The 12736-nt window shown below is 34.7% G+C and overlaps 1 protein-coding gene across 3 annotated transcripts; it reads left to right on the top strand.

Moving 5' to 3' along the window:
• Positions 1-72: 72 nt before the first annotated feature.
• Positions 73-11446, top strand: LOC149089789 (bifunctional FAD diphosphatase/FAD synthase-like). Of its 3 annotated transcripts, none has more exons than XM_089247529.1 (5): positions 73-198; positions 3366-4409; positions 6201-6464; positions 7403-7576; positions 9677-9812. In XM_089247529.1, the coding sequence occupies exons 2-4, from the start codon at positions 3370-3372 to the stop codon at positions 7545-7547; spliced, it is 1449 nt and encodes a 482-aa protein (XP_089103655.1). In that variant the 5' UTR covers positions 73-198; positions 3366-3369; the 3' UTR covers positions 7548-7576; positions 9677-9812. The 3 variants fall into 3 exon arrangements, with proteins under 3 accessions (XP_089103655.1, XP_089103646.1, XP_089103638.1); XM_089247520.1 differs by lacking the exon at positions 73-198 and adding an exon at positions 259-394 and having other exon boundaries at positions 9677-11267; XM_089247512.1 differs by lacking the exons at positions 73-198; positions 3366-4409; positions 6201-6464 and having other exon boundaries at positions 7454-7576; positions 9677-11446.
• The last annotated feature ends 1290 nt before the right edge of the window (positions 11447-12736 follow it).

Genomic DNA, 12736 nt, shown 5'->3' on the forward strand with positions numbered 1-12736 from the left:
CTAGAATTTTGAATGACGACATACAGCTCGCTGTGATTGGCCGATGCGCAGTTATCCAACATAATGACCTAGTGATGATCATTTTTCCTCTTAACTTTAATTTTCCTGTGTATCAAAGGAGCGCTTTCTCATAGGAAAAATTGGAGGAATTGTGCAGTTTGTATCAACACAATCTAAAATTTATTATAAGAGCCTCACGTGAGTATTTATTTGCTTTAATTTTTTTTTGCTGCGTATACACACCGTAATCATATTTTTATGGTCATAGTCGTAATAACTTAGATGGTTGCTAAGATACAGGCACCGGGGTGTATTGCGTGTATTGTATCATCTATTAAAAGGTCATTGTTATCAGTGAATTTGCCTTTTTACCGAAGGATCGTCACTCTCACAGGTGCGTTGTTACCTCCGAATGAATGAAATTTTACCAATATTTTATCCGCGAGGCCACGTCTTTTTATCGCTCAAATTTCCTCCATTACCAGGAAGTCTTGAACAAAAATAATGATAAAAATCTATCACAAATGAGTTAAATCACAAAAACCAACATTATCAAAATACAAGAATTACAGAAGACTGGATGTTGTGAAGATATTTATTATTTGAGATGTTAATTTTTTAAGGAAGGAAAAAACTCATCTCTGCCTCTACCGGGAGTCGAACCCGGGTCCCTCGATTCATGTCATATTATCAAAATAGAGTATCATGAAAAATTAGTTTATCACAAAATTTTGTACAGTGAAACCTCTATATAACGACACTGAGGACGAAAAAAAAAAATTGTTGTAGAGAGGTTATCTAATCATTATACAGGCACCGATCGAGGGCAATGTGATGGGAGGGGAGAATTGTGTAAGTTCTTTGAATCATCCCGTATTTTGTGAGATAGGCATACCCATGTTATTTGGCTCTTGGGAGGATGGGATCGTTCATTTCTCCCCTTCCCACTGGATTCAGGCCTGAACAAAGGCAGAAATCTTCATCTGCAAAGAAGAAGATTCATCATGAAGTTGAAACAGGCATCTTCAGTTGCGAAAGGAGCTGAGACAGATCCCTACCGAGACAGACATCTTTAGCTGCGAATGGAGTGAAGGCATTACCTTCTGCTGCGAATGAAGCTGAAACAGATATCTTCTGCGAATGTAGCAGACAGATATCTTCAACTTCAAGTGGAGCAGAGGCAGACAGATCTGAGGTGATGTGTCCAAGAAGTGACTCAGTGTGTAGATACATTGGACCATATCGTATCTTATGGGACAGACAAATTTATCCCCATATTATTCGGCTCTTGGGAGGAGTGATCACCCTCGATCACCCCCTCCCCTAAATTTGCACTTGTCATTATATCCAGGATTATCATCCGGTGCCACCAAACATGCTGTTGTTGGCATCTCTTTGAAATTAGCCTTGATAGTACTAATTAACTTTTTCCCCTCCTGCAGCATCCCTTTCACTAATCAATGCTTATCCGTGGCTCCCCAGAGCAGTTTAACAAAGAATCTCTTCAAAAAACCTTTGTCAGGGGTGCCATGTAGCAACCCCTTGACAAAAGTTGGTGCTGCACAGTTGAAGAATCTGTGGTATAGTGGATATGTATTGTACTAAAGGATATCATTGTATCGAGTGGAGTTTAAGGCAGTCTATAGGCAATCCTAAACACGATTCGAAAAAATATTGTTGTAGAAGGATTTATCATTATATTGAGTATGTATTTAAAGAGGTTTCACTGTATTTTAACAAAATCAAAAGATTCACTTGATCTCTCGTCTTTTTCTCCCCTTTTACAGTAAAATCTGTTTTTAACGGAACCTGTAATAGGGTAGGAGTTTTGTTTAATTTGTAAGATGTTATGAATTTTTATTTAAGCTCATGGGCTAAACAACAACAAAAAAAATAGAGAAGAAAAGAATATTTTTTTCAGCAGTGAGTGTTTGTGTTAAAATTATTAGCCTTTAAAAACCAGAGGGTCGGGGTATAGATACAGGACAGTTTTGATTAACTGTTATTGGTTAACAGGTAGTGCCACAGCCTTTTAGAGGCTGTGGCACTACCTCCCAGTGAATATTCTGAAATGTGGCATACTGCAGTGTCAGCACGAATTTGTGTTGTGTCCTGTAAATAGGAAAACCTGCTTTGATCAGCTTTTCTACAAGGTAATTCACAAGTTCATGCCGCTAACTGAATTGTGTACAAATTTCAGAAAACTTGGGGTATCGCAACACCCAGGGTTGCAACTGGGGGGAGGGGCAGGTCTAGGTTGCTGGGCCATAAGCCATAAGCGGGGGGGGGGGGGGTTGGAAATTTAACTCTTCTTCAACATCACAAGAAGGTGCCAAAATGAGTGCTTGGTCTGGCTGACTAGGTCAATCTAGCTGCACCCTTGCAACACCCCTCTTTACTACTCTAACCATATTATGAGTTGCTTCCACCTATTCAAACCTCTAAAAGAGTTCCCCAGACATTGGTATTGCAGCACCAATGAAGAATGCGGTCCTGGGATGGTTCAAGTATATAGGCTACTGACGAATCTTTCTATGCTTGACATTGCTGCAGAATCTGGAGGCTTTGAGTACCTGAGACCCTCTGAATAAAACTTGTTGAGGCTTAGCCCTTTTTCAGGGCCACCATTTCAACTTTTTCTGGGGGTGGGGAAAGAACATATTCAATTTATGTGTATATATATTTGTATATGAACCATTTCTAGTGTATTTTCTAAAGCCAGGGGGTGGGGTTCATGACGGGCCTGCCCTTCTTCCAATAATTCATGAATAAGGCTAGGATTTTTATAACCTAAAAACTGATCGAATATGCTCTATAAAAATGCATTTGTTCCCTTAAAACATGTTCCTAAAAAACATGCTTCTATAAATAGGCTGGCCATATTTCCTCGAGAAAAATACTGGAAATTGTACAGGAAATCAATCATTGTCAAAAATGATGCTAAAGGTGCATAAATAAAATTGGCAATGATTACTAATATCGTCTAAAAATCACCAATCATTGCCAAAAACTATGTCGAAGGTAAGTAAAATTGCCAATTATTGCTAAAACCACCAATTGCAAGAAATGAAGGTAGGGAAGAGAGAACTTGTCTTAAAAAAATCTCTCTTCATTGTTATGCTGAAATATGAAAACATGCCTTAAACTCTGAAGATCGTGAAAAATACCCCAAAACTACTGAAAATCATTAAAAAAATGCTCTATCATATAAAAATATTGAAATATGCAAAATCATAGAAATCCTAGCCCTATTCATGAAAATACAATCCCCTACACACACACCTTCCTTGCATACACCCTCGAGTCCCATAAATATTAAAAAACAAAATATTTTAAAGACCTTAACATTTTTATTTTTCTTTTAGGGTTATGAACTCTGTCGACACTGTGGCTTTGGTTTCAGTGAGAAATAATTCTACGAATGGAAAAATTCAAGAACAAAACCTTAACAGCGATTTGAAGGAGTTGCTGAATTATGATGTAAAATTGTCTGGTTCATTCATTGCAGCTGGTGATGCTGAAGTTATAGCTAAAGAAATAAGTAGAGTTTCAAGTCAGTATTCTCATGCCATTGTAATAGTAGAAAATTTCCATTATTGCAATGAGACTTTTAAAGGAATTGCGAGTGCATTTTCTGACACATTAACTCGCAATGAATATTTGAATGATTTTATCCATCACTGGCCAAGAAATGGATTTACGGAAACAACTGTATCTGAAATTTCATTGATTCCAAAGTCTGCTGTGGTGCATGATGTATTATATCAGCATGATAATTTGCTTTTCCCAATAGTTTCCGTTAAAAATGTACATGTTTTTCTTACAGTTCCTGCACTCACTTCGCAACATGTATGTATATTCTTGAAGTATGTTTTAATAGATAATGGAAGAAAACTGTTTTTGAATACCAAAAAGTATAATGATGTAGTTAAAGTATGCCGTTCATGCTTGAAACACTTTAAAAACAAGATCCAGTTCATAATCAGTCATAGTGATGATCCAGAATCTGTTTATAACTTGAGGATATTTATTGGAGCAGTTTCGGTTGATCTTTTAAATGAAGTCGAATCATATATGCGAAGCCTATTCTTGTCAAATGTTATTGTTGGTTCTGCGCATCCAAGAGCTGAAGAATCATTGAAAAAGTTCACAGACCTTCAGAATTTGCAGACTATCAAAATTCCTTACCTATTGGAAAGCATTAAAATAATCGAAGAATGTTTAAAAAAGTATGCACCCGACAACATCTGCCTGAGTTTCAATGGAGGTAAAGACTGCACCGCTTTGTTACACATTGCATCTTGCATATTCTTACAGAATGGGTATACAGGCAAGTTGAAAGTATTTTATGTACAGGGCAAAGATCCTTTTCCTGAAATCGAAGAGTTTGTACATCAGTGCGTTGAAAGGTTTGTTCCCTATTACATATATATAAATGATTTCATCTTTTTTTTAATACAGTGAACACTCATTAACCCAGGGTCTTCAATGATTTTCTCGTGGGCCACATTTGACCTTCTGAGCTTTTTGTTGTGGCCTGCTGATCATTTTCAGAAAGTGGTTGAAAACATTGGAAAAACAATTGATTCTAGAATTAATGAAAGAAATAATTTCTTAAATAATGAAAGAAATAATTTTAAGGGGAAAAAATAATTCCGGGTCAAATTTATGGAAATACAAAATTAATGAAAGAAATAATTAAAAGATTTTTAAAACAAATAATTTCAGAATTAAAAAAAAAAGATAAATTAATTAGATAATTTCATAATTTCTGGTAGAAATTATTTCACAATCTATAAAAGAATAATTGCATAATTATTGAAATAGTTTCAAGAGATTGAAGAGATTGCGATGGAAAATAATTTCAGAATTACCGAAATAAATAATTAAAGAATCATTTAAATTGATTTCAAATTGAAATTAATCCCAGAATTAATTAATTAATTTAAACAGTAATTAATCAAAAACTTTTTCAGAATTGGTGAAAAAAAATTATTTCAGAACTAATCAAAATTTATAATTCATTGAAGATAATTTCAAAATGAATAAACTTCTTTAATTATTTCTGTTCTTGTTTAACTTAGGGACCTATTGCCCCCCCCCTTTCTATTAAGATGTCATTTAATTACGTGAGTTGGTGACCTGCAACTTCATGGGAAGTTTCAATTTGACCCGCAGTGTCTGGAAATCTGGAAGGTTGACAACCCCTGCATTAACTGTATTTTCTTTAATGCGTGTATCTTGTTAGTATGGGCAGTTATTTTTTCTCACCTTTCTCTATGGAACAACAATGTTAAAAACAGGGCTTGATAAATTGAAAAAGAAAATCAGTCATCGTCAAAATTTTCTAGGAGCCAAATATTTTTTTTTTCTCAAAGAAGAATAGCCGAAAAAAAAAATATTTATTTATTTATTTATTTTTATTTTATTTTATTTTATGGGATTTGGTGACCTTTTCCAATGGTGGTGGAAATGGTTACACAAATTCTGAAGATTTTGCGTTGTCCTCAGACTCCAATTTGGTCATCACACATAGAAAATTTCAGGTGCTGATGCCATTTTTTTATTCACCGTGGCAAACTGGTGTCCGAAACTGATTAACAACATCATTTAGCACCAGATGAAGTAGACAGAAATTTTCTCGGAAGAAAAATTTTTCACTGGGAAAAGTGCTGGTTTTCTTGCAATGAAGGGTGGTTTAATCGATTCAAAAATGATATGTAATTTTCTGTGCAATCAGTGGTTCTACTCCTAAGTTTGACATAGATTTAAAAAATATATATAACCCTGTTTCATTGATAAATGAGCATTTGAGAATTTACACATGATGTGTATGTTGGGATAAGTTAATACAAAAAATATTCTAGTGATTTATTAACGAGAATTTTTTTTAAAAATTCTTTTTATACTCTGTTACCATCTTTTAAACTTTTGTAACTCGCACTTCATTTAGTGTAGGAAAAAAAAATCGCCATTCTCCTATTCACTGTAATGTCATTCTCAAATTGAGGCTTGAAATAAATTAAGATGTTTTGTATTTGTGGTCAAGAAAGTTTAAATTCAAGACAAAAACAGATTTTTGTTTCTTAAATTTCATCTTTTGTATGTATTTAAAACAACAAACATTTTTTTAAATATTTTGCGATTTCAATGATAACAATCACAATATTTTGATGACCTGTTGATATTTTTATCATTAGGTATGAGTTGGAGTTATTGACTCACAGCTACCCCATTCGGAGTGCTTTAGCTGAGTTAAAGTCAGCCCATCCTAAAATAGAGGCAGTTCTTATGGGAACTCGTAGCACTGATCCTCGAGCAGCAGATTTGCAGACTTTCCAAATGACGGACAGGGATTGGCCTCAGATTATGCGAGTTAGTCCTTTATTATGCTGGGAATATAGTGATGTATGGAAATTTCTGCGTCACTTAGATGTGCCTTACTGTTGCCTGTATGATCGTGGGTGAGTAAAAGTTAAAAAATAATTAGCATGGTTGAATTTTAGGAAACAAAGAAAAGCTTTCAAAATATCAAGAAGTAATTTAATTTATGAAATGTGTTTATAGTAGGTAGTTGAAAAAAATATTGTACATTATACAGAAATCACAATTTTTGTTACATTCAAAGCCAATTATCATAATGTCTGTCCTTGCACCGACTCTAAAGTTCATAGAAATTTCACGACAAATGATTTCCCTCTTTATATATAATAAAGACTATTCTATGCATAAAAAATAAAAAATACACAATTCTTCATATTTTTGAATCAAATATTTTAATAGACTAAAGATTTGTACCACTTATTTCTTAGCGTTTTCTTTTTAAAGGCAGTTTTTCTAACAGCAGGTTTTTCGCATCTTGTACTTCATAAAATATCCTTGATTGCTGAGAGGTATAGGAATGGAATTTTACAGCCATATGGCTGACATTTTAAGGGTGCAGTTTGTACCCAGTTCATTTTTGTGGGTGACGAGGCTTGTTTACATAGGGCATACTTGGTTGATATTATCTTGAAAGTGAAGATATTTGTTGGATGGATTGGCCGGCCAGATCCTTAGACCCAACCCCATTGAACACATGTCTGGGGACACACTTGATGAGGCATTCACAGTTTACCATTCCCTACAGAGAACCACCCATCTGAACTAGCATCTCTGACCCATTCCTATGTAATTAATTTGTCATTCCATGGAATGTACCTAAAACATGAGACAGTGTCTCAAGTTAGACAAACTTGACTTTTTTTCTACTCAAGACAGGCTATAACAAACAAAAATGGAAATAAAAAAGATTGAACTAGCATTTTATAGAGGACTTTACCTAACATTGCCCTAAGTCAGATTGTAACATTACTCAGGTTTTTTTTCACTTTCTCTCTTAAAACCTATATATTTCCATCAGGTACACGTCTCTTGGTTGTCGCAACAATACTTTACCCAATCCCAATTTGAGAATACTCACTGAGGATGGGAAAGAATATTTCTGTCCAGCATATCTTCTGGATGAGCCCAGCAATGAAAGAGAAGGTCGCAGTTCCAGCTTATGAACAGTAATGGAAGTTCAAATTTAACTGAGGTAAGTAGATATTTCAAGCTCTTGATTGGTGTTAATATACAGTATATGTATTCAGTACTATGCTGAGGAATTTATTAAAAGTGAATAATTCATATTAATGTGTACAAATAGCTCAGTACAGTAATTAATATTTCATTTTTCATCATTCAAATCTATTGACTTTTCTTTTTTTTTAAATTTAAATTTGAAAAAAAAGCATACCCAATATACCACTTTATTATATGAATAAAATAAAAAATCATTCTCATTGAGTAACATTACACAATATAATAAAAAATTATAATAAAATATGCCAGTATGATGAAAAGTATATAATTTTAAAGCATGCTTAGAAATTAACTCAAAATTTTACAATCATATTAGAAGGGAAGGGGCAAAGAGAGCAATTTCCTCAGGTAGCAACCTTTAAGGGATGACAAATTTTAGGGGATCAAAGAATGTTTCACAGTGGAGAGGGAAAATTCACGTCTGCCCCACCCCCATATCATTCCTAGTTCAAATATTACGTAAGCAAATTTTTTTAGTCATTTTTTACCCCTCCCCCCTTGTCAGCAAAATTTTGTCATCAGTTCTGCCCCTTTGAATTCTAACTCCTAACGCATATTGGTAAGATCAGAGATGTACACGGGGGGGGGGGGGCCTTCATTGTTATTTGAAGGCTATGAACTCAAAATTGATCTTTAATAAATTTATTGTTACCCACGCTCTAAGCCATATAATTATAAATCGCATAAAGGCCCTTGGCCTGCGGACCAAATATGGTCCTGGGGGTTATCTGATGCGGCCTGCCCTCCTCAAACTTAATTTTGTAAAAATGAACTAAGCGTCACTTAAGTGTCTCGTGGTACAATTCCAGAGCATTTAAGCAGCTTGTGGCACATTTTCAGATCATTTAGGCTGCCGTGGCACATTTTCAGATCACTTAAGCGACTCGGGACACATTTAGAGGGACATGTGACATAGTTTTATAGCACTCAAGTGGCCCCCAGTGCAGTTCTACATCACCCAAGTTACCCGCAGCACATTCTCAGATTATTTAAGTGCTCCACGACATATAATTACGGATCACTTGAGTGATGTGTGGCACAGTTCCAGAGCACTTAAGCGGTCCGGACACATTGCCAGATCACTTGGATCTGCGAAACATTTAGAGATCACTAAAGTGGCTCTGAAGGACACTTATCAATAGGGGGGAGGAGGGAATGATACTTCAAGTGCCCACAAACTATCGAAAGGTTTTTCTCATCTTTGGCACACCAAGTAAGCTTCAATTAAAAATATTTCATGTTTTCATGAAGGGTGGTTGATGATGTAAGCATTATCCAAATCCCTCCTCCCCCTTGTCATCAAAAGTCAGCAAATCGGAACCTCCCCCCCCCCCCCATCGATGATGACGTAATACTTGAATGGCCCCTATACACTATTGACTTATTCTCTACCCCAAGTTATGTGTCTTTTTGTGAAAAATTCACATTTATGAAGATTAAGCACAAATATGGAATTGATAATGAGATAGTAGAGCTTATTGAGTGTTAATCAAGTGAGATTTTTTTTTATACAGTCACAATATCTTGTTTATGATATTATGGTGTAATGAAACTACTTACTTTTTAGAGGCTACAGTGTATATAAATATAGAAACTACCCAAAATTTAGAAATTCCAAAGCTTTTATAGTATTGGCCATTTTTGCAGAAAAGATCACAATTTCATACTTGAAACTCAACTTTATTGCCGGTCGTAAGCCAAAATTATGTAATGTGATGTTCTTTGATGACACTCACCCTATCTGCAACTTTACTTATTCTCAACCCAAGAGCAAAAGCAAAAGGTGTTTTATTGCCTCCAAACAGATTTAGAACCACTGTGCTGTATTTTTTCAACTTGGTTCGAGCAAGGCTGAAATTCATAATATAGGTATTGATTGTAACAAGATACTTTTTTTTGTAGTTCTTTGCCATCCCCCTTTACGTCCCTGCCTGAGTGTTCAGAACCTTGTGTTCAGAATTCATACACATTATGAATGCATTATGCATTTTACTTTAAAAATAAATGTATTTTAGCATTTCATAGTATTTATACATAGAATTTTTTTTTTCAGTGATAATGGAAATTTCACATAGCGAAAGTTTGTCCCTTCAAATGGTTGCTGAAATCTGCTTTCAACTCAGTTCTGTGGTTGCACCAGCATTTACACCCAAAGCAGGCGCTGCTCTAATAATCAAAGGAACTGGTGAAATGATTATAACAAAAAGTGGTATCAAAATTATAACAGAGGCTCAGTGCCATCATCCGGTATCGAGAGTGATTCTGAAAGCTCTTTCCACTTTTCATGACAAAACTGGCGATTGTTCAAAGCTTTTTCTACTTCTTTTGAGTGAAATGATGGTATCTGTGAAGCAACAACTAAAAAATAATAACTGCAATGAATACGAGCTACGAATGGTCTTGATCAGTGATGCAAGATCATTTATGGCAGTTCTTCCATGTGTGTTTCACCAATTAAAAAGTGTAGTGCAAAAGGCTTTACTAGATAGAAAAATTGCCCACAGGACTTTGCAGACAGATTTAAAAGAGATATTTCTGTCATTCTTCCGTACAAAGTTCCCGTTAAGCATTGCTAAGCATCTATCGTCACTCTGCCAAAATTTTGCAATTAGTATTATTGTCAATAACTGTCAAATCAGTGAAAAGGTTCATTTTATTCGTGAAAATTTTCATCTTCTTTGTTCCAGATCTGTTGATTCCCTTGAAAAATCAAAGGTCATAGATGGCATAGTGTTCAGCAGAGTTTTATCCCCACTTCTGACACTTGACCTGAAAGAAGCATCCTTTGTTGTGTTCCTGAATTTGTCTGAATTGAACTGCAGCGATGATGAATTTGTAGTAAGAGAGAGGAACGCATCAAATAATTTGATCCACTTCAGGTATAGGATGTATGAAAAAATTGTTCAAAACCTTAAAAATAATCAAATTTCTGTGGTTTTGATATCATCTGTCGCAGATCCAGAGTTTTTGTCTTTGTGTAAAAAGAATGAACTGGTTCTGTTGGATTGTTTACTGGATGATGAATTAAATTTGTTGATGTCTTTGTCAAATATATCAGCATTAAATGTATGGCAACCAAAAATAACTGACAATGATATTGGCAAGGCTGATTGCATTAGAACAGTCATACTTGGTAACAGAAAATATCTGAACATTTCTCCTCATTTGCATCACATTCTGTTTAGACCTCATCATCTTGCTCTTTGTGCTCCTCTAGAAAGTTTAGGCAAAGAGTATTATTTTGAGTGTTCAAATTCAATCAAATTGCTGTGCAATTATTTTTCAGAACTTTTTACCTGTGATATTTTGTGCACCTGTAAAAGTATGCATGGACAATTCAAGTCACAAAACCCATTTCCCATTGATTCTGAAGCTTCAAAATATGTAGCATGCCCTAATATTTTATGGGAATTACATTTGAGTAATATTCTAAAATCATCTTGTTTCAAATCAAATCTAGTGTGTAGTATATTATCAGATGGAATTATGAAAGTAATGAGAAAAAATTGGCAGCTTTCAACGCTTCTGCCTGATATCAATTTGAAAAATTTCGACAGTGACAATATATTTTTTCCTATGAAAACTGAAGATAAAGACACCATTTTCTATGAACCAGTATCTAATAAAGAATTGCTCATTTTCAGCGTACTTACAATTTTCATACAGTTACTCAGTGTGAATGAAATATGTGTAAAGTGATAAATTTCTTACTCTGCATCATTTTCAAATTCAGAATGAAATAATTTCTTGCTTCACTTTTTTAAATTAAAAAATATAGAGTATAACCAGCACCTCCTATATATAGATAGAAGACCTCTGCGCAGGTTGCCAAGTATAAGATCGTTAACTCCACATCTCTCGACCAATCAGGTTCTACCAGCATAACAACTGTTTTCAATACGCTGCCAGCCATAGAATCAACTGACCAATCGCAAAACAATGGTGTAGGTCAAGCCACTTATGTACGTAAACCCGAGACTCCGGAAAACTTGACTTTGATCCAGTTTATCTACTCTGCTGATGATGCCAACCACTAGTGTTGGGGAAACATTGAGAACTAACTCAAACGGACGACGGCCTTCGAACCCGAAAAAACAATTTTTATCAAATGACGGCCGCAAAACCTTAACTATTTACTACTTAGCAAGTTCACCACATTTTGAACCACAGCATCCTATTTCATTTCTTCTTATTTTGACGTAGAATCTTCTTGGTTGGCTCACAAATACAGCATGTTGATTGGATGTGGTGCATAGAAATCGCCAATTCTGAGCCCAATCATTCTTTTCTGCACAACAATGATGCAGAGCCCTTCTACCTCTAGGAGGTGCTGGTATAACTTCCTTTTTCTGAAATATAGAACACTCTGAACCCATTTGGGTATTTAAGAAACTGGATTGGAGTAAATATCTTCACAGACCTGTCAAAAGGTTAAAATAAGGGGGGTTTCTGAATCCTTCAAAGGGGAGGGAAAATTTAGAAATTTGTTAATCTGCTTAATAAAATTTTAATATGTAAAAATATTAACTCACAATTATTTGCAATGTTTCTTTGGTTACCTGGCCCTCTCAGTATTAATATATCCATTGAATTTCCAAGTGTAGAGATGCAGTTTGGTTGTTCCAATTATAAGATGTTTAGGTATAGGAGGTTTTAATGTAGTTTAAATCTCATTATGACCTTATACTAATATTCCAAATGACGGTTTCGAACAGCAGCATACAATCCTTGCAAATATTTATTCAATTATTTTTAACATTCCCTAAACACTGTAGTAATTATCTTTAGTCATTCAACAATGTTCTTGGCAGTTTTTTTTTTCCATTGTACTTCCCAATCACTGTAGGATACACGAGCTTGAAAATTTTATCAATTTAAGATGGTAACTCATTGCAATTTATTATCTAATTTCATTATATGCTGTATAAATTGAAGATGTGAACTGTATTTCTATATCTGCCTCATGTAAGTAAACACTGCAGTCTGAAAATAAAATAAAATATAAGTGCTGCATCTGTGTATCCGCATCTTCCCAGAATGAGATTTAACTTTAACGTAATAAATGTATTACTAATATTCTACAAACAAATATCTATTAAAAATACTGAATGAA

The sequence above is a fragment of the Pholcus phalangioides genome, unplaced genomic scaffold (assembly GCF_987345545.1).
Source record: "Pholcus phalangioides strain wild (caught in Gottingen) unplaced genomic scaffold, Ppha-v1.0 ptg000001l_1, whole genome shotgun sequence".
In the NCBI taxonomy this organism is placed as follows: Eukaryota; Metazoa; Arthropoda; class Arachnida; order Araneae; family Pholcidae; genus Pholcus; species Pholcus phalangioides.

What these genes read in the sequence shown, in the direction of transcription:
- LOC149089789 (XM_089247512.1), top strand. Translation starts at nt 9,682, where the DNA reads ATGGAAATTTCACATAGCGAAAGTTTGTCCCTTCAAATGGTTGCTGAA.